At 37.4% G+C, this 27,449-nt stretch overlaps 1 protein-coding gene across 1 annotated transcript in view; it reads left to right on the top strand.

Annotated features, from left to right (window-relative positions):
- agps (alkylglycerone phosphate synthase) overlaps positions 1-27,449 on the top strand; it is a 42,489-nt gene extending 15,040 nt beyond the window's left edge. Inside the window, exons 9-20 of the mRNA XM_066687349.1 lie at positions 581-706; positions 941-1,049; positions 5,145-5,272; positions 7,103-7,154; positions 11,238-11,314; positions 11,456-11,568; positions 13,925-13,994; positions 14,712-14,773; positions 17,110-17,199; positions 18,959-19,058; positions 19,323-19,380; positions 25,212-27,449. Coding sequence (XP_066543446.1) covers positions 581-706; positions 941-1,049; positions 5,145-5,272; positions 7,103-7,154; positions 11,238-11,314; positions 11,456-11,568; positions 13,925-13,994; positions 14,712-14,773; positions 17,110-17,199; positions 18,959-19,058; positions 19,323-19,380; positions 25,212-25,333 — 1,107 coding nt within the window. The 3' untranslated portion in view covers positions 25,334-27,449. The remainder of the gene's footprint in view (positions 1-580; positions 707-940; positions 1,050-5,144; positions 5,273-7,102; positions 7,155-11,237; positions 11,315-11,455; positions 11,569-13,924; positions 13,995-14,711; positions 14,774-17,109; positions 17,200-18,958; positions 19,059-19,322; positions 19,381-25,211) is intronic.

Below are 27,449 nucleotides of genomic sequence, written 5' to 3' on the forward strand. Positions count from 1 at the left end.
CTGCTATGCAAATAAGTCATTGTAAACAATTCACAGTGCATTGTTGGAAACCCACAGTGAAATGGTTGTGTGGTGATTTAAACTGAAGACAAAGACAGTATTGTTATCAGTTTCCCTGTACTGCTGAGCAACACGCACAAAAGCTTCAACTGCTCTAAGAGGAACCCTTTAGCTCTGCTAGTACAATGGACATATATAACTATGAAGACAAACTAAATACTAGACTCCATACCTAATGGTATCTTTGCACAGATGTAACATTTAAAATAAAATATCAAGGTACATATATAATGAATAATACATATTTATTGCCTTATAAATTGCACTAGCAAATATTGGAAGGCGCACACTAGAAATTAACATAAAAAAGTTGCATTAAAACCAGCACTAGTTCCTTGCAGATATTATATATTTCTTTTCAGGCCTGGTGTTTCCAGACTGTTTTGACCACAGGAGGTTTGCACAGATGTGTACAATACAGTTAATAATGTTCTGCTAATAGCGCTTTTGGACTTCACCGAAGCATGTAATGGCAGTTTAGAAATGCATTGTATTCAGCGCCTTTGTGCCCTCTCCTCAGCTCAATGAGAGTGGCTACTGCACGGGGCACGAGCCTGACTCCATGGAGTTTAGCACCCTGGGAGGCTGGGTGGCAACCAGAGCCTCGGGCATGAAGAAGAATATCTATGGCAACATTGAAGACCTGGTAAGTCTATTGGATAATGGTTTTATGATGCAGGAAACACATTGCAAGAATTTAAATCAATACCTCTTTCTAAAGTGTTACACTAACATTACTATGGGCATTGACCATACTGATCACATACAAAGAAAGATTAAGGCGTGTATAAATGTGATCATCACCAAGCTGATGAAGGCGATTCTAGTGTGACTCTGTGTGACGTACAAATGCCTGTTTTCTTGCATTCTTGTCGGACAGGTTGTCCACATAAAGATGATGACTCCTCGAGGAGTGATAGAGAAGAGTTGTCAAGTGCCCCGCATGTCTGCTGGTCCGGATGTTCACCACTTCATTTTGGGCTCAGAAGGTATTTCTATTCTATTTCTCAATAAGTAAAGTTATTACGGGCTGGTATGTTAGTTGTAAGGACCAGTGGTTTATAAGAACACCAGAGTGGAGTAGTTGATGGGCAATTTGCTGCAATCCTATTTTATTAATATATTGTATTTATTTATTTTTGATATTTTGAATACACTAATTTGAACCAAGTATGTGCGTCTAAACTCAAGGACAAAATACATTCTCCAAATGACCTGGGTGTGAAGATAACTATATAACTTATGTCATAAAAAGTCAAAAGCATGATCAGTGTATAAGACACACACACCTGCCTTTTTTCTAGTGCCTTGTCCATTTGGGATCCCATTGAAAATACTTCCATATGCCAGCTTCTTCCAGCTTGATTAGGAAAATCTGGGTGCTGCAGAGCATGTATTGGCATTGTAATATTAAATATCTGCTTGCTTACAAGCTAAACAAAATGCAGCTATTAGCCCGCTCAGTGTGAGGCAGTGTGTTAGGACATGTGTATGTGTTTTTGGGCCTGTTAACTACATCGGCAGCCAAACCCATCCTGTTTGTTTAGTCTTTTAAAACAAAGTCCAAGCACATGCAACATACATGCACATTTCCCATATAATACAATTTAATGTTCTGTACCCTACTGATCTCGTAAGCAATATACAAATTCAATTTTAAATCGCAATAAGCCCGATTTTTAGTTTTCCCTTAGATCGAAGGTTTTAAATACTGGTCTCAAATTGGTATGGTGTATTCCATTTGGTGACAAGCAGGTGAGGGGAGTGTTTATAACAAATGTTTCAGATATTTGCTTTAGTTCTTATCTGCATGTTGCATGTTACATTGAATTTTGTTTCCCTTCCCTTCACAATTACATGCTCTGAATATTATGTAATTAATTTTTTTGCATTAGAGCTCTTTTATGCTACTATATCCCTTACTGCCTGCCACAGAACATCACTGGCAGATGCATCTATGCAGATATAGTTTGCATTATGTGAACTGGATTTCTTGAGAATGTTTTTAAACTAGAGTAAGGTTTCTATTACCTGTTTTTGTATTTTCTTCTGGGTTTGAGGTGTTTGTGCCAGTAATTGCATCATTAAGCTGTGTGGTTTGAGGTCTGTAGTCTCCAGCTTGGCTTCATTACACAGTGTGATGCACTAGGGGTCAACCTCAAACCAATTATGGACCTGTGTTTATTTTCCTTTGGCATTAAACAAAATGCATTGGGGGAACAAACTCTTGACTTTTATCTCAGGCTTATAAAAGATTGGCTGCTGACCTTTAGGCAAAGTTTGATTAGCCTTCTGGATGCCAGGGAAATAGCAGCAGAGTTGCAGGGCAATAAAGAATCATTAAGATGTTTTTCCCCTCTGTTAAACCACTTTTTTTTTTTCCCAAGCAGGCTTGTGTGCTTTGCATTCTGTGTGTCCTTTGGCAATCACTAAGGCCCCAAATAAAATTGAAACCTGCCATGGGACACCAAGCAAGCAGGTCCCTCCTGTAACTCTGTTTGATTGAAAATCCCCATTGCTCTGCACACTGACATTTAACAAAAACTTTCATGGGCACCGCTAAAAGCATGTTGAGGAATGAAAGATTTCTGTCTGGAATGTTTAGTAGGGATAGGTTAACTTTTATCAAATTAAAGAAATGGTTAAAATGTATTGTAAGGATACTTTGATGTTTGTCCTTCTTAAAATGAAGTACTACTGGTTTTGTTTCATGCACAGATAGTAATAATTTTACTGCCTTTATGCTTTTTTGTTTGATTTTTAATCTGTTAATCCTAAAACTGAAGCATCATTTAAAATACTTGTACTGATTTCCAGGTTTCTAAACCAGTGACAAAGGACTAATGCCAAGAAAGTTTGTATACAGAATATGGGCTATGGTTGTATCTAGGAGGACTGTTGTAAAACTGAGGGTTAAGGCTAATGTGACTTCTTGAAATTACTTTGAGTGAAAATGGTTACAAAGCAATGTGGCATTTCACAGCAGCATGCTTATTGCTTCTTTTGGCCGAATGTGGTTTTCATGCTCTTCTGAGTACCTAATAGAGTGCTTAAAGTACATAAATGTGGCTACCCTAGAGCTTTCAGAGCACGTCTTTCTGAGTGCAGTGATTGTATTTAAAAATATATTGTAAATAACTCCAAAAGAACAGAAACTGTGTTAATAAAATGGATTGAAGGTTAAAAAGTATTTTGCAATAAACAGGCTTGCTCTGAACTACTTTTAATCCAGATAAGCCTGGCTGTTTCTAATTCACAAAAGAATACAGTCCAGAGTTTTGACAGTCATTTTTCACACAGCCCTGTTTATTTCCTGAACCTCTCAGTGCTGGAATGACGGTAACTAAAACAGTCCTATTTGCTGAAGGCTGATAAGAGATTACGTTCACCATTTAGGCCACTAGAGAGCAGCATGTAGTGTCATATTAGTGGCTCATTAACACTCAGCACCCGCAGCAAGCGTGCTAATGGCTTTGTTGTTGTTTGCTGCAGAAAGGCTAATTATTTTAATTGCAATCCAAATGTTTGTAGTAATTATAAGTTTAACTGTTTGTGTTAAATTGAGTTGTCGGATGGCTTGTTCTTGCAAAACTGATCTAAAGTCCACTAAATGTATAGTCCTTCCATGTTTGAACAATCTTATGCACTGTACCTGCATTATAAGAAAGACATGAAATATATAAACTCACAAAATGTAATGCATCATATTTACTAAAGCTACAGTTTAGTTTGCTAAATCTGTAGATTTTCAGGTGCTGGGGGTAAAATTACCACTCTGTAAGATTCAGGTGCCTTTGTTTTGTAGTAAGAAAAAAAAAAAAAAGAAAATAATCACATTTTCAGTCTTAATACATCAAAACCATCCTAATAAATGCATGAAATGGCCATCGTTAATATTCGTATGACATGTGTGATGTAATGAGTGTATAATTGTCAAACCTTTAGAAGAAGGAGAAAAAAAAAACAGCCTCACTTATAATTTTCCATTAAGATTACACAATTATGGATTTATTGCAATTATATTTTTATGATCCCAGTTAGTACTGTTATTAGGCTATTTTATGCAGCCTCATTAAAATGCCACCATTATGGAAGCCTCTTTTTATATGCAGGAGCATAACTAGTTTTATATCCACATTTTGTGTTTGCAGTTCTGCTTAATGTGAGAGCTGTAAACATGGCCCACATTACCACGTTGATCTGGGAATGAATATGAAATATGTGAAAGAAATGGGCAAGACTTTGAACTCTTGACCCAATGTTGCATTGCTGATTCTGTTTCTTTTTTTATACCAAGCTGAACGTTAAACGAGCGAACGGTTGACGTGATTGTACCTTGCACCAATGTAAAAGTTACATGTACAGTAGTTATAGGGCATTGATGTTAAATTTGAAAGAGAAATTATAAGCCATGAATGATTGCAGAGATTAATTATTTTATTACTCTTCTTAATGGTATAATAAAATCAAATGCAATGTATTTACTTCCTTGGTGTCATATTCGATGTTTTGTTAACAGCATCCGCTTTGGTCTCGCAATAAAAAATATATAAAATAAAACACATTAAACATGCATACAAATATTTGTATACATGCTGCTTTTAGCCATTAATGATTAATCAAAGTAATTGAACATGTACTGCGAAACCACAAGATTCATACTGTGAGGTACTAAATAACATTTAATTTGTGTCTGATGTTTGCTGTGGGCTTCATTTGATACGTACACATGGATAACACACATACACATATGTATCTACCAGTGGATTGGTGGTGTTTGTGTGTGTACATACATGTGTATATATATTTATTTTCTTCAGTGTCAGTCATTACCCTTGTGTTAAATGAAACCAGATCACTGTGGTCGAGAGCTGTGGGATACAGACACACCACAAAGGCTGCATTTACTTGAATTGTTAAACAAGTGATTATTGATTACCAGAATCAATTTGTTTCAGCTCCATCTTTGTATTTTAATTGTATTTAATATATTTTGTATATCTATTTATCTATTATCCTGTCCATTGTAGTCAACATATTTCTTGAACAACACAGCCTTACATTTCTGACCGTTTCTTCCACAGGAACCCTTGGAGTTATTACCGAAGTAACACTGAAAATAAGGCCAGTCCCAGAATATCAGAAGTATGGATCTGTAGTCTTCCCCAATTTTGAGCAGGGAGTGGCTTGTTTGAGAGAGGTTGCTAAACAGGTATGGTCATCTGTCTTGTTTTTTTTTTTTTTTGGTATGGTAAATTCACTAAACACAGGTATTGGGTACAGTCCATCACTATACAATGTTCTAGAAAAATATGTATTATAACCTAAGGTATGTTTTCTTAAATAGACCATTCAATTCAATAATATAATTATTGTGGTTATTCTAATATAATAGCTAATATAAAACTGTTTTTGTTAGTTTAAACCTCACACTAAGTATATTTATAGTACTTCATGTATTTTAAGAACTGCAGATAAGGCGAAAACCTGAAGTGAGGCGGACAGTGAAGCAAGCCAAATCTGTGACCTTCCCACAGATCTGTTCTAATCAGATTTCTTATTTTTTTAAATAGGGAAGTAATCTTTGCTACATGTAATATTATGTCACGGAAGGTTAACTTTTTGACAATGTCAGTAATGGTAAGATTTCAACTTGTCAATATTCTGAATTAAGCATTTCACAAAGGTATCCTCCTTTTATTTATTCCCTCAAAGACGTTGGCAAAAGTATCACAGTTGCTATAATGTTTGTTTGTTTTGCTTTTTCCTTGCTTGCCTGAACCAATTTTACGGTTGAGCTGGTGGGCAAAAAAAACAAAAACAACCTAATGCATAGACACAACTGTACCATATGATTGTACTATTGCACAATATAAGATGCTCAATGTATAATACATTAGCTTCTCATTATTGCATTAAACAAAAAGTACTAGAGGGTTTGGGATTTCCTTAAAATAGCCATTAGGCTGTTTTTGTGTTTAGTAGCATGCGCTTTTACAGTGGCATCAGATCATAAGTCTCTGGAGTCCTGCCACTACAACTGCGCTGCTGGAGCACTTTGTACAGTCATGATTGTGGATTGGGAAGTGCTGGCACAGATCAATGTCTTTCTAACTGGTGGCTTATACTGTATAATGGAATCGGCAGATCACTTACAGTGTCGTAATTAGTAGAAATGTCCGAGCTTGTGAGAAAGTTCAGGCAGTTCTCGCTTAAAACTGTTGTGGCCGTAGAAGCGAGATCACAGATGAAACTGTTATTGACAGCTGGGTTGTTGAGATTTGTGTGGTCCTGGACAGTCGGGCCTCAGTGGAATTGAGTCATTACTGCAAGAAAAATGAATTAAGTTGTAGCCTCACTTGTTCTTGCCAGCGTACAATTAAGTTATTGATCATGTTGCTGGGCTTTATTGGGAGGAGCCCCCAAGGAATAGTCCCAAACACATGAGCAGCACTCCTGGGAGGGGTTTATTTCTGTGCTTATTTGCTCTAAGCATAATTTATTTCCTGTGCCTATGGCTCTTCTGCATGCAATAGGAGCTCATAGGTATATTATTTAGCTGCAATTTGGAACTGCATTGATCCACATCTAATAAATCAGCGCTAAAACACTTTTAAGTGGAAAAATCTAACCTTTAATGTAATTAATGCATGCAAGAAAGTTCCCTGTCATCATGTTAATATGACTCGCCATTACCAGCTAGATCAGATTTATCACCCAAAATGCTATCGTGAAAGCTGTCTGCAACTGAAGGACAGATAGTGGGGCTTTGACGCTTGGCTTCTGCATTTCATCTTGTTACACAGCTCAAAAACACATATAGGATTATTATTGTGATTTCCTTCTGCTTTCCTTTAAACTGTCTTTGTTATGTGAGAGATTGGATTGACTAATAGTTTAGAAACGGAATGGTAGGTCTCCCCTCTCCAGACAAAGAACAGACTCGGTTATACTCCTAAATCACCTGAATACTGATCGTAGCTTAGCATGATATCTAATACCATGACCGTCTGATTGTTAAATCCTATATGTCTCTCAACAGAGATGTGCACCAGCATCCATTCGACTAATGGACAATGCACAGTTTCAGTTTGGTAAGTAATCTTTATTTACCAGTATTCCACTGCTTGGGTAATGAGATGATGGGGACAACATAGGCCGTTCAGAAACAGAAGGAGTACAAACTGGTTAAAAAAACCAAATCTGACACTGCTTCAGCTAGATAGTGATTAAGTAAATGCAGTATATTTTACAAGTGATGTTAAGTGATTGGTGCTGGTTGGATTTGGTGCCCAGTGCCACTGATGTGCCCTTGTACTTCTGTCTTTTCATTACAGCTATATAGGCAATTAGCATATATATTACCATAATGAAGATGCAAGGAAACCAGTAGCAAACAGATATTCTGAAGCATCAACAAATGAAACGAATGCACATTGTCAAGTTATTTTTCTTTTTATTTCGATAGATTGGATTCCCATGGTCCTTTTCTAGGGTTTAACTTTTTGCCTCATTGCCATAATCTAACACTGCCACAGAAAAACTGAGAGCATGACATTTATCGACATGGACGAGATCTTGTAAGGAATTGGAAAGGTGTAGCTCAGGATCAGTGCAGGTCACCGAGCGATATTTAGCATTTTATCACATTACACGTCATGCCAAAGACAATATTTCTGTGCTTCTGTTCTAATGTTGTCGGATCAGGTGAGTCGAACAGCACGGTATGCGCCATGATTTATGTCTAAATGTAAAAGCGCTGCCTTGTCTCGCTGTTCATCTGTGTTTCTAAGGAGTTGGTGAAATGCGGTTTTCATACTGAAAGCCTGTGTCATAGTGGTGTGCGTACCCCGAGGTGGAAATCCGGAGTTTGGACCTGTCTGTCAGCACTTTGCTGCGTGCAATGAATCTGGAAGTCGGGGAAAGAATAACAGTGGGATTTCCAGGCAGTTAATCACTGTGCATTGGAACCACCAGACTTCCACTGTGGAATTCCTCATTAGGCCTGGAAATTGCTTTGTGACAGGGATAGTATTTAATGTCCCTGTAGGGGCTGCTTATATGTACCGGTGTATCCTCCTCTGCAAGCTTTTTACATTTTATCCTCTACTGGCACTTCTCAGTCTTTTATTTCAGACATTAAGGTCTATATTAATAATGAAGAAACGACAACAATGCTGCCATCATGTGATTGTGCTTTCCCTCTGGTGTAAAATATGCAATGCGATAAATGTAGTAAAATGCTTAATATGTTTATGAAAGACAGGATTTGTCGTATGCCCGTTGTTTAAATATTATTTGTTTCAAGGCTTCTCAGCAGCTCCAATAAATTACATCATCCCGCCTCTTTCCTTACCTGATTTATTCAAGACAGCCGAGGCTTTGTGGCCTTTTTGTCTCTACTTCAGTTCGTTGACTTAAGTTTATTTATTTTTTGTTACATACCTATGTCCTGAGATAATTTAATTGGTTAATTGTATAAAGTTAATGCTGAATGTGGAGGAAGAAACAAGTGTCAGTTGTGTTTATCCTGTTACTACTATCTCTAAAGCCTCGCATCTCAAGAGAGCGCTGACTTTTTCTGTGCAGAGATTAGGTAAATGCCATGGGGGAATGTGTTGAGTACAAATATTAATCTTCCCCTTACACAAGGCAGTTATTTTTCAACCTAGTTTTGTTTTTGTTGTTGTTGCTGTTTTTTTATTGATTTAAATTGGGGAAATCAAATGCAGTGGGGTCTTCATTTGGTTCACCCGACTATTGTATCTTTGGTTTAGTATTTGTGTGGAATGGAATTAACCCATGAATATAACAAAAGGCTTTTATGTGTTTCTTCTGTAAGTTCTCTGTAGTCCTGAACTATCGGTTTAACCCCCTGAGATGTGTGTGGATATTCAAAACAGTTACTACAGAGTCACCCTAGCTGAAGTTATCTTTTGTTTCAATGTCAGTTGAAGTTAAATACACAAGCACTGGAGTGATGTGCTGGTTTTTGATGTTGGGGATATTCTGTCATTTGTTTGTGTCAGTCAATGATAACTGATTATGCTTTAAGCAACCCCTTTCCATCCTTTTATATTGTGGTTTTCATTGGTTTGCATTTGACAACAGTTTGACAAAAAAAACAATATTCCAACAAGGTATATAACAATCATAGTAGCTTCAACCTGCCAATTTATTTAACTTACTATGGAATACATAAGGATTAAGTATAGCGAAAATTACCTTTATGTCAATTAATATTATTTTCATTTATTGCAGTTTTGTAATATTTTCTATAAGTTTTCATTGAAAATATTGTCCTTTTGCCTAAAGCAGACATCCTTAGAAAGTGTGTAGTTCCCATGGGACCTCATTACTTCCCATATATTTCAAGATTTTCTACAGTGTTTGCACTTCTTTGCATTAAGCAGGAAAGATGAAATGTCTCCAGGGTTTTGCTAACAACTAAAACACAGAGCTATATTACAACTTGCAGTGCAAAAGCTGTTAATGCTTTGTCTTGACTCCTTAATTATCCTTTTCTTCTAAATGGCTTGATCAGGCGTTTCAGCGATCTGCCTTTATGTGAGACTAAGTTAAACGCGAGATCTGTGAATCTGATGAATGAATGCAGCTATTGAGTCGAGATGTAAATTTTAAGACCAAAATGTTTGTTTTGTCTATAATGATACTAGAAACAAATCACAAGAGATGCACCTAATTGGGAGGCTTCAGATATATGGCCAATTATTTTAACCTTATGATCCCAGTCTGCAATTCATTGAGCATACTTCAGATTTTTCTGTGCTCTTAATAATTGTCTCCTTATTTCGCAGCTTTTTTCAACTGTAAAAATAACATTTTGCATATACTTCAGCATAATGTCCTGTAACTGGTAGACCAGTCAAGTCCCTATTTACAGATATGCAAAACACACATAAATAACCAGTGAAAAATATTTATAATTAGTTGTACCAGTTCTGAGTATGTGGACTAAGGCCAGGATGTATATTTTCATCATCAAAAAATTAATTGACCTCAGGGTTATGATAAAAAGTGAGAATGTGGAAAATGACTATTATAAACTTGATTATATATTGCCAGACAAATTTTTCATAAATGCTGCCTAATGTAGTGCAATGTGAACTGAATAAATAAGGTAGTAGTAGCAGAGTAATTTGTTACTCAGAAAAATTTGAATTGTTTAGAACTCTGTAAAACAAAGTATCTTGTAATTTATATGCTGCTTATAAAAGTAAAGTGTACATACTGGCTTAATCATAGACAATTATTTATTCTGGTTTGATTTAAGAGTTTCTGTATTCATAAATCCTTAGTAGGGTTAGGAAATACTTGTATATTTATGTTGATAATGTCAGATGACAAACGTGGTTGCATTTAAAATGAAAAGCATGTAAATAAATTAATCCTTTTAAAAAGACTGAAAGATTTTTTTTTATATATAAAATCTCCAATGAGCTGATGTCTTTTTTATTTTGAAAGATAACTTTTACACCTGGCATCCAGTTGTCGTTCTGAGTTGCACGAACAGTTTATGGTCTGATGAAGAATAAATAAATGAATTTGTATATACAGCTCTGGAAAAAATGACGAGATCACTGCAATTTTTTCTCAAATCAGCATCTCTACATGTATGGCAGCCGTTCCATTCCATTCATATTTTTATTTGGAATTTGGGAGAAATGTTGTCAGTAGTTTATAGAATAAAACAATAATGTTCATTTTACCCAAACACATACATATAAATAGTAAAACCATAGAAACTGATAATTTTGTAGTGGTCTCTTAATTTTGTCCAGAGCTGTATTTATGGCTGAAGGAGAAAGATATTACAGTGTCAACCAGACATTGTTTTAGTCAACAGATTTATTGCTGCTGCCTTGGCTTACACCCCCATGCTTTATTGCTATCTGCAAGTTCATTTACTCCGATTTCCTAATTTCCTTGTATTGTTTAAAATGAAATAAATCTTACATTGAAATGTTTTTTAAGTACACAAAGGCAATATGTGAGAGATTAAGATGTGAGATGTTGAGAATATGTTACAGTTGTTAGAAAAGAAATGCTGCGAGTGTTTGCTTTGAGCTGTCCATTCTGTCCAACAGCCTCTAAATTATTGTCTCTATTCAGCTGGTTTACATTTATTCTTTTATTTATTTTGCTATCTAATGCAGGACATGCTCTGAAGCCCCAGGTGTCTTCAATCTTTACCTCATTCCTCGATGGTCTGAAAAAATTCTATATCACAAAGGTATGATCAACTTTAAAAAACACATTTCCCTGTAACAATTTGAAAATATAAAGCTTTCCTGAAGATCGAACTAAAAGAATGATAAATACAACAAATATGTCAAGGTCTTGTTTTCTTAATTTCTTGCCCTTCCTTTACCAGTTTAAAGGATTTGATCCCAACCAGTTGTGCGTGGCAACTCTGCTGTTTGAAGGAGATCGGGAAAGGGTTCTTCAACACGAGAAGCAAGTCTATGATATTGCTGCCAAGTTTGGGTAAGCATCATTGTCCTTGTCCGTTTCTTCATTAAATGATTAATAACTGTTCTGTTTACTAAATCATTGTGACTTGAGGACTTAGGCCATCAACAACCTTCTTGAGGAAATTTGAATGCAAATACATGTAATTAACTCGAACTGGAATATCACAGAGATCTATTTAAATGACCAAAATCCTCCTGGAATATGTGCAGCATCTGTTATTTTTCTTCCACAACTCACATATATTTTTTTTTATGGTCAGTTCCCATGTCTCATAACTGCTTTCTCATACAGAAGGATTATAAATAAATACTATTATTTTTAATAGGATTAATTTAAAGAAATAGCATTTAAATTGTTGCTAATCATCGATACTACCGACATCTTGGCCCTCGTAGTTGAAATAAAATAGTTTTTGTGTTTAACGGTGGTCATTTCCCCTGATTCTCTGCTCTACCACGCCGGCTGAGTGAGTGAGGAGTTGCCATCAGAGTGTGACATTTTTATTGGTTTCAAATTGACCTAAAGAAGAAATGGTTTGAATCGGACTACTTCCTACAGAACAAAGTCCCAAAGCCTTGCGATTGTGTGTTTTGAGAAGGAAATCGGGTATAAACCAAAATTTGATAAATTACCTGTAGCCCTCCCCTTGTCATCGGTTGTTTTGTACTGTTGGAAAGAAACAGCGAATGTCTCACTCTGTGAACAGGCTGAGTAATGGCGGGGTGCTTTTTTTCCCTGCCCGTTTTGATTGATTATGAGCCAGATCGATAGAAACCCTGGTGGAAATAAGTTATCTGTCAGAGTTAACGAAAGACACTCCCCCCACCACCCCCCGCACACCCTTTTTCAAAAAAGGAAACGCTAATGAGCAATTATTTAGATCTGTTGGACTATTACAAAAAATAATTGCATTGCTTCAGAATTGTTGTAAAATTGCAAAGAAACCATTCATATTTAGTGATTTTCTTGTTTATTTTTAAATGGTTTGAAATGTGTATGTGTGTAAATATAAATATATATGTATACACGCACACCCTGGAATACTTTTGTTTCACGTTTATGCTTCATGAGGGAGTATTATCTAGTTCTTGTTATCTGCTCTTGTGCGATGTTACTTCGGTCTCAACATGTATAGAGAACTCATTAGATACAGGGTCCATATGCCCATGACAGTGATCTCGGCCTAAATATCCTATATTGTGTCCTTGCTTTGGGAAATGAGGAACAGCACGTTGCTTATCTGTAACACTTTCTTTTGCGAGTGGAGTAACTGCCTTGCTCTTGCCTTGTTTTTATCACCGTCTGATTATGTAAAAGTGGATTTACATCAGTTAGATACTGTTTATTGATAAGGTCCAGCTGTGACTCATCAAAGTAAACCCAGACCTGGTCAAATTCAAACAGCCCGGCGTCCACTATGCTCTGGATGTTTGAGGGACCCCTTACAGGAAACAGCCTGCTTTGCAGAAATGGCTCTTTGAAAGGCTTATAAATAACATTCATAAACAAGAGGTAGTTTTTTATTTCAGGTATGTGGTAGTATCTTTTATTGGTATATACATTTTTTTCATACATCTTCCTTTTGTATTTAATTTACATTCAAACCCATAGTCATTGTGAATAGAGGGAAAAAAGCTGTCTCAAGCTGAATTTGGTAAATTTCTTACTGTAATATAAGCACATTACATTTGCTTTATGAAAGGTTTATTAAAAGCAATATTTAAAATACTGCTTGTGATGTGTCTTCTCATTTTTAATCATATTAAGTTTTTCAAGGTACAATTTACATTGTTTATTGTATATTTTGAAGATTATTGATCATTACTAGTGAATAATGGGGTTATTTTAATTGCATAATTGATTTGTTGAAATTGAGTCTTGGAAATTGAGAATAAAATGTGTAAATAATTCCTTGTCACTTATCTCGCATATCACTGGTTTCTTTAGCACAGTAATATCAACTACAGCATATTTTATGTATAAATACACATACAGTGTCATGATTGAATTCATGATTTGTGCTATTTTCATAAAATTCCTAATAAAGTCCCAAATTTAAGACTTTCAGAAAGAAACGTATTTAGATTCTGCCCCCCCCCCCCCCCCGGAAAATGTTGGGTGTGAATAGAAAAATTCAAAGGGGAAAAGGGGGCTTTGAAAATGGCTATTTATAGAGTTTTTTGTGCTACATTTTAAAGTAATTATTCACTGCTGGTGTCAAGCGCAAGCCTGAGATTTATAAGGCATTGCCTTCTATGAATTTATTGACGTTTTTTTCCATTGATCTTTTCTCTGAGACAGCTGTGCTATCGGGAGGGCAGAGGGGATGAATAGAGGGTTAAATATTAACTGTGTTATCCAATTCCAGGGGCCTGGCAGCTGGAGAGGACAATGGGCAGAGAGGTTACATGCTGACATTTGTCATCGCTTACCTTCGGGTAGGTCACTTTCCCCTCTGAATGTTTATCGTCCCTTTAAAAACCTGTCAAAGAAGGGGAGGATGGGGGACAAGAAGGCCCATGAGTCTTCTAAAGTCGAACATTTCTTTCGAAGCTGAAAGGACCTCTGTGCGTCAGTGCGCCGAATTGCTCAGCGACAGAGAGGATTGTTGTCAAGGGTTACAAAAGACAGACCTAATCTGACTTGAAAGAAAGCCTGCTGTCTGAGACAACCTACCTCAAGACTTGTAAATCTCCTCAGTGTCTCAAATGGTGCTACAAACAACTGGGCGTTTATTTTTTACTTTATTTATAGTAGTCTATGTGATCACATATATGAGTGTTTTAATGTTGTTTTGATTGTGCATGGTTGCCTAAAGCCTTGCAAGTTTTTCAGTTACTGCTGATAAATGCGGTACGAAGGTGTTAAAATAGATTTGTCATGCTACCTTCAAACTGCTACAGTTACATGATCTGTCAGTTAGGGAATTTGAGAGCATGCCTGCATTTGTACAACAACAAAGGCTAAGACAGATTGCATTTTGATTGATACCTTATGCACAAAGCTGTGTTTTTTAAGCATTATATCATGGCATGCTCGGTACAATTTTAAAGGTCCTGTTAGATAATGTGCATCACCATGGGCGAACTTTTGAAGTTCTTATAGTTGGTCCCCATTACTAATCCACTATTTTTTTTTCTTTGTTTGTTTTGTAGGATTTGGGAATGGATTACTATGTGATAGGAGAATCGTTTGAGACGTCCGTACCATGGGACAGGTAAAAGCAATGCTAAATAATTTTCCTTGACCACTTTAAGGATAGAAAAATAAAACCACTGAGAATGAAAGATGCAAACTAGTGGTTCAATTGAATTAAGTAACAACCACAACACAAAGGTTTAATTTTGTGTATGATTGTGGTCCTATGGATGTGTCCTTATTTATCCATTTAGGTAATGCATTAGTAGGGGTGTTAATAACATGGATGTTTTTCTGTTGTTGGACTTCTCTGAACATCCAGTGGCCACACAGTGCCTTAGAGTCCTTTTGAGCAGCTTGGTGGTCAATGACATTGGTGTGGGCTCTCTAAACTGCTGCTGATGTCAAAATACCCTATATTGAAGGACACACCATTGGAAAATGATTCAATATCCTACTATTTATGACCGATGCCTTCATTAGAGAATCAAGGGCCTAATCTTTGACCTTAGGCTTTAGATTTCATTTGACAATTGTATCACTTGCCACTACCTCCAGAACCTGACTGAATATGGAGAAAACCGCTGCTGAAACCCGTGTGTGTTCTTAGACCGTGGCTTTTCCAAATGGATTTTGAAGGTCGTTTTCTGACCTACAAGGTTTGCTCAGTACCTGTTACAAACGTATACTTCTCATCAGTCTCTGGGACTCTCTGCTGTGAGGCTCTTTCTCTTCCTGTCAGGAGATTGTTTGCTGTAGGTGGAAAGGCTTTTCAGTAAACCCACAGATGCCCTGATTTACCCTCACCCTTAGATTAACAGGGGCTCCACTTTTGTGTTTTATTGCCACTTACACAAATGGGATTAGTGCTAAGATTGCCTACATTCTTGTATATTACACATCTGTATTAATTTATTTCACACATTGTCGGTACATAGGGGTTCATAGTGGGGTGTTGAAGATCCCTGCAGATTTATTACAGGATTAGGATTTTCTTTTTTTAATCCAAGCAAATTGTGTTTGTGTATTTGTATAGACAAATAGAGGTGGTATATTCAAATTAAATCTCTTGTACCTTGATTTTTAGAGTTAACTAAGAGTTAATAACCCATGTCTAAGTCCATTTCAATTAGTATCAGCTGTAAGTGAACTGCACAAGGTAGTGATCACTGTAATGTAGTGTTCACTAACCTATATTTTTCATTTTTGCAGTATTTTCTTTCCATTCTGTCTTCAAAGTTACCCATATTTAAAATGTGCTATTCCAAGGTATACAGTGGATTCATTAGTAAACTCACAGCTTTGTTTCTTTTCGGCAACAAAGTCAAAAATAGTTTTTAAATCATTGTAGGCTTATTGCTCAGTTTTTCATTGAAGTATATTTTTTTAATGAAAGGCTTTAAAAGACTGCGTAGGCGTCCGTCAGTAGGTATACTGCGGTGCGTATAGCCTGTCGAAAGAAGCTACACTTGTCTGTTTGTACTGTAATAGACCATTAGCTGCCATTTTTTACACCTACAGTTATCTGATAGTGGCTGTCATTAGTAAAAACACAGTAAGCTGAATTTTAGTTTTATACATCATTTTGATGCATTCCCAGTGATCATTTATTTCCCTTTTATTAGCATTTTAAGAGACGCATGTGCTTGTTTTAGTTACACACTATTACATTGAATAGTCTTGTGAAACCAGTAAACAGTTTTTCGTCAATGTGTTGTTTGATACACATACTACATACATACATATAATTACACACTGAAAATACTGTCGGATGATGCTTGCTGTGGGGCACTAGCTACTGAAGGGAAGTGACCTTGTCATACTCAGATGCTCTTACTGCTTTATAAGCAGCTTCGTTTTATTCTTTTAAAATCTACTTGATGAGGAGAAGGAAAGATAATGTATGCAGCTGTGCTGAAGCGCTGGCTCCACGGATGATGTGCTCGGAAGCCTTTACGGCTGAATATATGTGAAAGGGGCCATTATACCGCCGGAGAGCCATGGGCCAGTGCTTTTCATGGGGAGTGGCAGTCATTAGTAGGTGGTGGAGTCCCATCACAGCAAGACTGTTGCAACAGTAATGATCTGCTGTTCTTTAAACTATCTTATTTCCAACTCCAGGGCAGAAGGTTTCTAGAAAAAAATAGATCTTCCCTTCCTCTCTGGGGTAGAAGGGTTGTCGTGAACTCTGAAAGAATCTGTTTTACTCTCTCCTCTTGGGTACTAACTTTTTCCTACAGTATAAAATAAACTGTCTTCCTCTCCACAGGGCTGGAGATTTCTCCACAGAAATCTAAAATTCTGTTTTTTTTTTTTAGTTTTTTTTTTTTTAATCCTTTTAATGGTATTAGTCTCTGTGAAACATGATAGACGGGAAATAATTGTATTTGTGTTTGTGTTTCTCCTCATTTTTAGGATTCTGGATCTTTGTAGTAATGTCAAAGAGCGGATTGTGCGTGAATGCAAAGAGAAGGGGGTGCAGTTTCCTCCTTTGTCCACATGCAGGTATGATGATGTTTGTAGAAAATAATACGTAACAAGTTCTACATTGTAGCTTTAATGCCTGAAAACAAAGCTGTCCTTAAACAATGCCGTGTTTGTGGTGTCTATCTTGGGACTAAGATGCATTTTCCTGTGCTGTTTTTGGGGTAGGATGTTCCTGCAAATGCTTCGCTCATTCACATGAAGGGGGATAAAAATGTAGATCCTTAGGTCCAGAACTTCACAACCAAAGGCTGTAGTTGCTAATTACACAGTCAGGTTTACAAAAAAAAAAAAAAAAAAAACCCACATCCCTCCCACAAATAATCAGTTTTAGGTTAACCATGAGCAAAAACTCAAATAGCCTCCAGCACATACGCCCAGTTGACTATTATTAGATTCCAATATCCTTTAATGGCAATCTGGCGAGGAAGGTGCTACTGGTTAAATTGCAAGCACTTCTGACCTTCCTCTTTGACCCAGCCTAAGACATTGACAAGTAACAGTGCAGTCCCTTTGCTCTTGCAGAGAGATTACAGTGGCACTTGATTATTCTTCTGGCATTCATTTCCCCGGCACCCAGTGGGCTTTCGACTGTGACAAGATTGATTTGAGCATTTAACCTCTATAAAAGACACCGCGTTGAGTGACGTGGGGACTGAATGGAAGGCCGGCTGCCCTGAGAATGCGTCGCAAGAATAATGTTTTTGAACAGGGACATTTATAACTGAACAACAGAGATGGCTGTGCTTTACTCCTGGTTTCGAAGGAAACGATTGCGTCGCTGGCCTTCTCACACTGCACTTCACTTTTGTTTGATAGCATACTTAGTTTTACTGAACTTTTTGATACTTCCAGATCCACAAAATAAATAGGTTAGATATTGAAGTGTAAGTAATCTACAGTATACTGCAGTGTGTGTGGTATGAATCGGTCTCTTGCACAGACAAATGATGAAGTTATATTTTGTTATCCTCTTATTTCTATTTTTAGGAAAACTAATTTTCTTAAAACCAAGCTATTTATTAATGTTTTTGTATAATAGTTTGTATGCTTACACTCATCAGCTTTTTTGTAACACTGCATCCCCAGTTTGTTTATCAGAAACTGAAGTGGAAAATACCTTATATAAATAATATATAAAAATGATAACCATTGTAGGTAATTTAATATTTGTCCCATAAGAAATGCAGTACAAACATTCTCAAAAGTAATATTTTGTGTGTATGTGAAATACAAATATATGGTACAAAAACCAACCCTTGGGTGGAAGCAGGTCCAATTTCTTACATTATGTGAAAGGGAACTCGGTTAATCTAGTAAAAGTCCATTGCTGATGGCTATTTAATGGAAGGAGAATGTGATGAGATTAAAGGTGACAGATCCATCCTACTTCAGCTGTATTTGGAAAAACATTACTGGAATTGGGGTCAGAGGTGAATCGTGAACAAACGTGCCCCTTATTGCATTTTAAAATGCTTTTATTAAATTGAAAATTACCTTAAGTGTGCCTTAGAAAAAAATATAAATGTGTGTTTATCTATATGTATGTATAGTTAAAGATACAAACAAAAAAACGGGGGTCGGGTGATGCATTGCATTGACAAAATTAGGTCAGAAGATGACTTTATTGGGATATAATTCTTTCAGCAGGTTTAATTTTGATCATCCAAATGCAATCAATATTTGTGCTTTTCACAAAACTGTTCTTGTTGTATGTCTATAGTTGGCCACTGTAATATTTACCTGTCCCCGTGCACTAATACCGCTTTTTCTTATGCAGGGTGACTCAGACCTACGATGCCGGTGCCTGTGTTTACTTCTACTTTGCCTTCAACTACAGAGGAATCAGCGATCCCATCATGGTTTATGATGAAATTGAAGTAATGTCACCTCATTTTGTATTACAACTGTGTTTGCTTTCAATTCTTTAAGTACATTAAATGAAAAACTCTTATACTGCCAAGATAACTTTTAATGTATGTGAAATATTTGTCTTTTAATGTCTTGCTAAAAGTCATAACCTTTTTTGCGAACACATAACATAATTCCTGTGAACTGTGGAGGAGCACGACTGTGTTTGTCGTCCTTGGCGCAGGGTTAGCAAGCGGATTACAAAAGACCCAAATCTCCCTGTTTTCTTCCAGCATGCTGCGCGCGATGAGATCCTTGCCAATGGAGGGAGCCTCTCGCATCATCACGGAGGTATTGTAACATGTTTGTTAGGATGCTGGTGGCGCTCCGCTGTGCAGTGGCTTCATAACCCTTTCAACTCTCAATCTGAACGGGGAGCATCAGTCTTCTGCACAACAGCTGGTCAGACAGACCGTGTGCAGATGGGACGCCTTCCCAAGATCCCTCTTATTAAAGAACCATTTCCTTAACGGCACAACAACATAAGAGATGCAAGTTTTGTTGGGGAGTGTTTAAGGTTTAAAGCACATCCAATTAGAAAGCCGTTGTATGGGATGTTGTCCTACATATCACAATGGCACCATATGGCGGGGCTAAACAACCATAATTGGGAAATGGGCAGCGCCGCCATGTTTGGTTGGCCTTTTTGGATGATTGACAGTGATGTCTGAGTGTTTTCTACCCTTTACTGGCATCACCGGCACAAGTTTCAGTCCTGAACGTTGGAAATACTAAGCAAGGTTCCACGTTAGTTTATTCATCTGTTGGTCTTGATATCGGTTCATTAGCATACAAGTGTTCAAAGAAGTCTATTACGTTTTAAGGGGAGGAAAAAAAAAATGTTGCCGAGTCATTTAGAGGGAACATCTACTCACAGAAGTCTCGCCTATCACTGTGATCTCAAAACTTCTACCACCCAACCTGTGAAATGTAAACACGATGGTCTAATGCCCACATCTCGTGCAACAGAACATCTATTTAGGTCACACTTGACAATAATGGGCACCGATTCTTTATGAATTGATGTATGAATACCATAGGAATAACACATGCACACCTTATGCACTGCAACTGATTCTGCTGTTAATCGCGTGTATAACAAGGTTAGGGTCAGGGTTAGGATTACAGGCTATTTTAAAGTGTTACTTTTTTGTCCTTGCCTTGTCTGTTTGTGCCCCCTACAAGTAGTTATTCTCTGAAGTGTTCCTTACTGCACCTCGTACGGGCACCCAGCAGGCAGGCCATTTCATCACATGCTTTAAAGTTCAAAGACTAGACAATGTCCATGTGTTTGCTCTTTGTTCAGTTGGACACAGAAGAAATGAAATGTGGGGAAGAGAAGAAAAAAAAGTATCCTATCAGGTTTAAACTAAATGGCTGCCTTATCTATATTGCCATCCGCCTTACTGTTTTCATATATCACTCCAGGCTATTAATCACACATGTCAAAAAGGGCCTGTAATGAATCAGTTAGGATATTAAATCCCAATTTTTATCAGGGCAGGGAAGCTTCAAAATTAAAAGATCAGTAATAAAAAAAAATCAACTTGCTACTGTAAATGATCCTATTGTTATCAGTCTTATTTACTGACCCAAAAGCCTGGTCCTGACATTCTCACTTGAGCATTTAACTGTCATTGTGAAAAAAGAGAATATTGATGCAATTTCTCTTGCAGAGCCCTGCTTGTAATTGTGATTAATAACAGTTGGGTTTGCTATCTGGATACAGACAGACTGGTGTGTCTGCCCACAATCACGCTGTGACAAATGGAGCTAGTTTAACTCGGTTTTGTGTATCAAAGAAAACAGATGTAGTCTGGGACTGCGAGGTGGGAGGGCACTACAGGAAATATAAATTATTTTTAACCCAGTGTTTACAACAACTACCACAAGTAAGGAGAGGGCTTCACACAGGTCAGCAGCACAGTGGTGGGGATATTAAAATAATTTATATCCACACTTTAGCACAATTATTATTGCACGATAGAAATGTAAAATTGTATTATATTTAATATGATCTAGTTTGGTTTGTACATATTTGTATCTCTTGCAAATAAACAGATGGATGTCTCATCAGCTTATTGCACATACACATACCCCCCCACCCCACCCCACATGTGTACCAGGGTGTGAAACCTTTGAAGGTTTGATTCTTAATTCTTTTTGATAAATACTTGATGCGCATACATGAGGCACAAAGAAAACGAGTTTGACTTAAAACATCAGAGCCATCTAACTCGGAAAATAAATATTTTATGTTTGAAAATATCGCCTACACCAATGTGTTTTCCAACTGTAATAAAAAGTGTGTGTGTGTGTGTGTGTGTGAACAGCAGTGAGAAGACTGATTGTATTTTAACATCACAGTATGGACTACCGGATAAAAGTTGGCAAGGCTTTGTGAAATCAGGAAGGCTCTAAAGCCCCTGTTTAAGGAAATGTAATGGTGTATTGGGTCACCAAAGTTGAAGTAGAAAGGTTACAGAACATTAATCTCCCAAAGACTGAATCAATCATGCTTGCCAATTAACTTTAGTCTACAGTACTGGCTGCCCTTTTAAGTTTGATACTTGTCTTGTTGTATTAGACCAGTAAGAGGTCTTTTTTTTGTATATAGGGTTTGTTTATTATAAAGGCAGATCAGCACACTTTTAACATCAATTTTAAAAGTACCTGGGAACACTGAGGAATCTAAAGACATTTTCCCAGTGGCCCGTTTATTTTGATGTAGAAATCCATACTGAATGTATGCTTTCCCTTCACCTAATGTGGATTTAATAGGGCTTCAAAATAATCCCCGTCTTGTAAGTGTAACTGTATCCCTGTCTGAGCAGAAAGTGTAATGGATTATTATAAATTAAGGTTAATCACATATGTGTGCTTTTCACACATTTTTCAATTTCCCCCAAATCTCCCCTTTACCCTAAACTCCTATTTTGAACTTTGCAAATAATGCCCCCCTTTACATTCCATACATGGCATGGATACAGCCTTGCATTTTTCATCTGCCCGATCAAAAACCTATTAGATTTATTACAGTAGCACCAAAAACTGAGGAAATGTGACAAGATAGATGTGTAAATTATCACTGTGACAGGACTAATGATGCACTCCAAGCACCTTCTGTTTTTTTTTTTTTTCCCTTCCCCTTCTACCAGAAGGGGGGTGGCGGCGGTGGGGTGGGGGGTCGTTTGGGAACCTTACGAAGTTTGTTAAATATTCAGGGGCTGCTGATAGGGTCGTTGCGCGGTGCTGTCTGTATGATCCCATCTGGAACCGTGCGCTCGGAGGGTGAAGCGCGCAAGCTGGCAGCGCTGTGGCCTCGGTGGTCTCTCATCTGTCCCGGCTTGTCAGGGGACACTTTTGTCGTCTCCACTGGCCGATTACATTTGTAATCACAGGCCACGTTTACAGAGGCTATGATAACACCCTGCGCTCCTGGGTGAACCTTTAGCTCCCGAGACCTTTTTTTTTTTTTTTTTTCTCCTTGCTCTCTCCATTCCCTCGCTTGACTGGAAGAGCTCGAGTTTCCCCGATACGGCTCCGTGTGACCTCTGCTGATATCCAGGGTTAGAGTCGGGGTGACGCGCAGACTCGGTCGGTGTGAACCGCATCTTAGCGCTTGATTTAAGTCCTCGACCACCCTTCGTTTGCTAAGTCTATCCATGTGTTACATGTATCTGTAGTTTGACAGATATCAGCCTCGCGGCGAGAGAAGGGAGACTCCCCTCGGCTGGCATAGGATTCGGCATTCAAGCGGCCGTGCTGTGTATCTCACAAGGAGCTCCCACGGTGAGCTCAGTCTGCGCACCACCAGGCCAGATAACAGCAGGGCCCATAAATCTGAGTGGGGTTTAATATACAGGCTTCAGTGGAAACAGGAGGCTGACCTAAAATCACATATTTGAACAGTTGAAGCTTCATTAAAGCAGGGGATGGTGGTGGCAGCCGAAAACTCCCAAGATGTCATAAATAGACGCTTCCTGCCATTTGGTTCCTATTCCTGACACTGCAAACAGGGAATAGGTGCGTCGGCAGCTCACAGGGTATGTTAACTTTCCTGGGTATGGATTGGGCCTAAACCAGTGCACAGACAAGGATTTCTTTCTCCACACCTATGCACTATCAAACCCCAGCAGAACACCCTCTGTCCTTCTTGGGATACTTGTTTTACCAAAGACTTTGGATCAAGATGGGCAGAATATGGCTGTCAGGGCTCTAGGATCAGAATCGCTGCGTTCCCCACCCGTGTGTACGCCTTCAAAGATGCTGAGGTCAAGTCAGTAAAGGGCTTTTGCTCAGTAAAAACTGAACACAATTCCATGTGCTGAAACGAGAACAGCTGTATTTACTTTTAAATGGCAGTTCAGTTATTCAAGTGAAAAGAAACCATCTTAACTTTTCTTTAAGGAAAACATTACAGCCACCCTTACAATTAACCTTCATGCAAATGTCAGAGGTTGTGGGGCATTTTTTCACCTCTTAATAGAAACGGAAGTAGGATTGATCTCGGTCAGGACAGGGCTGTAGAAGGGGAATGATTTTTATTATAAATTAACACAATACACTTTTAGAGACATGGCCCTTCTCTGGTCATTCAAATTCTAATATACATCTATTTAGAAATAAAAACATACATACATACAGGTCACGTAGATCTTTTAAGGATACAATTAGTGAAAATACTTACTTATTTTACGTGGTGAAGGCAACGCAAAGGCAAAATAAACATTGTCAAAAACTAAATCCTGGGAGAATTTCTGTAGGACTCGCATTTTCATTTGGCTCCAGGCTTCCCATGCACAGAACAATGATACGTTTATAATAAAGTAATAAAACACAAATGTGGCTTGTATTAACCAAGGGCTTTACAAAAAGGTTATATTTATGAAGCCAGTTCCTCTGAAACTTTGTTTCCCCAGAGAAGTGAGGTGTCAATGAAGTCCATGAGCTTTTTTGGATTTAACTTAAATGTAACCTTCTGCAAATGGAAACTGAAGTAAAGGTTTCAATTAATTAGAGAGATCTATAAAACACGTTTCAGTTTTCAGGCTTAGTCACCTCACACATTGTACATTTTCAGCTATACTTTTTAAATGATAAAAAAATAGGTATACCTTTAAAAGAAAAATGAAAGTTAATTTAGTATTGAGTGAGATGGTAATATGGAAAAAGGCAAATTCAATGATGTTCTTTGTGGCTTCAAACTATATAAAACATACTTTGTGAAAGAGTGCACAGGACTTGTTTGTTTGTGTTTGTTTTTTTTGTTTTTTAAGACAATATTTTTTTGTTCTGGGATAGTCTACCAGGGTTCACTTGAATGGGTTTTGTGGAAGCAGGAGCAGTTGGTATATGCATGAATAAATGTCTAGAGTCCCAGAGAGAGTAGTTGAAAATGCCTTTGTCAGGGAGTCTGTAGCCAGAGATGCCACCTTCGCAATCTGCAAGAACTGAAGTACGTCTGCGTGGACAGCTGGTAGATCTTCGATCAGGGTGCGATACTGACCCAGGCTGACTGTGTGCCACATCTTCAGACTCGGCAGAATAGTGGCAGAGAGACGGGCGTTTGCCAGGCCATACATATTGAATGCTGTTTGTTTTAGTTTTTGTTTTGTTTTTTCCAATCAGAAATTGGCCACAACTGCAACATGTTTCTTCAAAGTTAGGAATTCTGCATATACAAACTAATGTAATAACCCCATAGAGGGTAGATGGTTGTTCTTTGCTAATCTAGTGTCCAGAGAAAAGTCCATAAGGATGCAGGTTTTGCTAAAGCGCACACAGCCTTCACTTCGGTGTCAATAAAAATGGCCTGTTATCTGGACCCCAAGTTTCATCTGCATTTCCCAGCTTGAGCAGAAGCTAGACAGTGTGCAGCGGCACAGCCTTCCTCTGGGGAATGCATTGAGCCTAATGAGTTTGATAGTCTGGTGGGCTCCATAAATCACAGAATGCAAAACATTTCTCATTTTTGAATAAAAGCATTTATCACACAGTGTTTATTCACTCACACTTACAAGATTGATTGGCTCCCAGCAGCCTGGTGAACACTCAAGCATTCTGTTGTTTCTTTCTTTTTTTTTTTTTTTTTTAGTTTTTCTCTCTCTTTTTCTTTCTAGTGGGCAAGTTACGGAAGCGGTGGCTGCAGGAGACGATCTCGGACGTGGGCATTGGAATGCTGAAGTCTGTGAAAGAATATGTGGATCCCAATAACATATTTGGCAACAGAAACCTCCTATAATCTTTATTACTACTATTTTTTTTTCTTTTTTTAACTGTAGCAGGCGGTGGAGGGGAAAAAAATTGAAAAACTAAAAGGAACAAAAAAGCTTACCAGAGATGGCAAACAGGGTTTGGAATACTGCTGAAGCCATTGTCTTTAGTGCGTAGTTTAAAACACCACTTCGTCAAGCATTATTTCATAACTGTATTAACGTGCTTCATTTAAAAAATATATATATATATATTTCCCTGCACGGCATCGTATATAATGGCACTTGCATTGCTGCAACGATCATCTAACCTTAATATTAAAACTGCTCCTGGTGTCAGCATTTCCAGTTCCCAGAAATTTTAATTCCAAATCTGTGTGATTGTTTAGTTGCACAGTATTTCCTTTACATTCAAAAACGTTGTCAATTGTTTGCAACACACACCATGCACAGTCAAAATCATTGTACTTCAGTTTGGCTAAATGTAGTCAATTATTATAAACCCATTTGTAACCTGCCATTGTATTTGATTTTGTTTTATTATTATTAGTTATTCATACGGTTTTACTTTAGTGTTTAGATGGATCTTGTTTGTATTGTGCCTTCAGTGTCTAACTTTTTTTCCTTTACGACCATTGTATTCCAATTAAGTTTGTATTATTGTGCTCATCGGTTAGGTCAATTACAGTTTAATTAGCTGTATCAATTGGGGAGGTGTAAAAAGCAAGATTAAAGTGCTTAATACCTCTCTGTGAGTGAAGGTTTAGAGCACAATCACTATCCCTCGTCTTCACAGACCATTCTTAGGCCCAGTTTAATTTTTTTTCTTGTGCTGTTTTGTGTGAAACCAACAAATATGGTTGAATTTATGCAATGTGACACGTGATCTTGAAAGAAACTTGCCTGAAAGATGTTTTTATTGTGTGTGGGAACTGTTGTAACACTTTACATTACATTAAAAAAGTGAAGTATGTTCCCCCCCACTGCACATGCTAATTATATCACCCTGACGATTGCAGAATTAGAATAAACGGCAACGCTGAGATTCCATCGGGCTGATTTGTGACATTATCCTACATAGTCCTCCCTGCTTGTCTCACAGTCAGAATCCAATTCGTTTAGTCTGTGCATCAAGTGTGCTTTAGTGTAAACATGTAAGCAAATGACGATCTTCTGATTAACTGCAGAGTCGGGATGCACATGTTTGTACCAAAGAGTTGCAGCCTTTCAGATGTTATATATGCACCACACCAACATACTGTATGTATATGTTTGTATATGGTGTACATATGGTAAACATGCATACATATATACATGAACACTTTAGTATATGTATCATGTGATTTAAATTGTATTTTTGAAACACACACACACACAAGCCAGAATGAGGTTCTCTTTTAATCTCAAGTTTATTAATATTTGTGACTGTTAATGTAACTACTACTTGTACTTACCAGAAATCTTCATGCCTTTCTAAAGAGCAGTATGTACTTTTTCTAGCAATAGTTTTGAATTCAGTTCTCATAGCTGGGGATTTCCTGTTACAGGCCTGTTGTTGAATTGGACTGAAATCAGCCTATATCAACCCAGGAATATGAAGTTCAGTTTGACATTTCAAAGTGTTATTTAGTTTTGTTAATTTTGATCAATATGTCAATTTAATCTAAAATCTCTTAAACCAATGAAAACTCTGTAAGGTCATAGATGCAACAAAACAGGATGTTGTACAATTTACAATTTTAATAAATTAATTATTCTTTTTCTGCAGTTATAGTTTTGTTTGTTTTAAACGGTTGCCTTACAGTGATTCATGTCACCCGTGATATCAGACGTGTGTAATACCTGAATTCTTGAACACCTTGATTTCCATTTCAGCAGATCTTCGGCGAAGGAAATTTAGTGGCTTGTGCCTCCTCCAGCAGCCATTTTGTGAACTGTTTCCAGCTTTTACGAATTAAGGCAGTTAAACAAGTTAATTCATGTTATGAGCTTGGTCAGAATTTTATCAATGTATTTTATTTTATTTTATTTTATTTTTATGTTCTGATTCCCTTAATGTATTAACAATTAAGTACATTTTGTCAATAATATTGGTGCAATAAACAACTTTAAAAAAACAATAAAAAAGGTGGATGGTTGAAGTCA

The sequence above is a fragment of the Amia ocellicauda genome, chromosome 16 (assembly GCF_036373705.1).
Source record: "Amia ocellicauda isolate fAmiCal2 chromosome 16, fAmiCal2.hap1, whole genome shotgun sequence".
Lineage (NCBI taxonomy): Eukaryota > Metazoa > Chordata > Actinopteri > Amiiformes > Amiidae > Amia > Amia ocellicauda.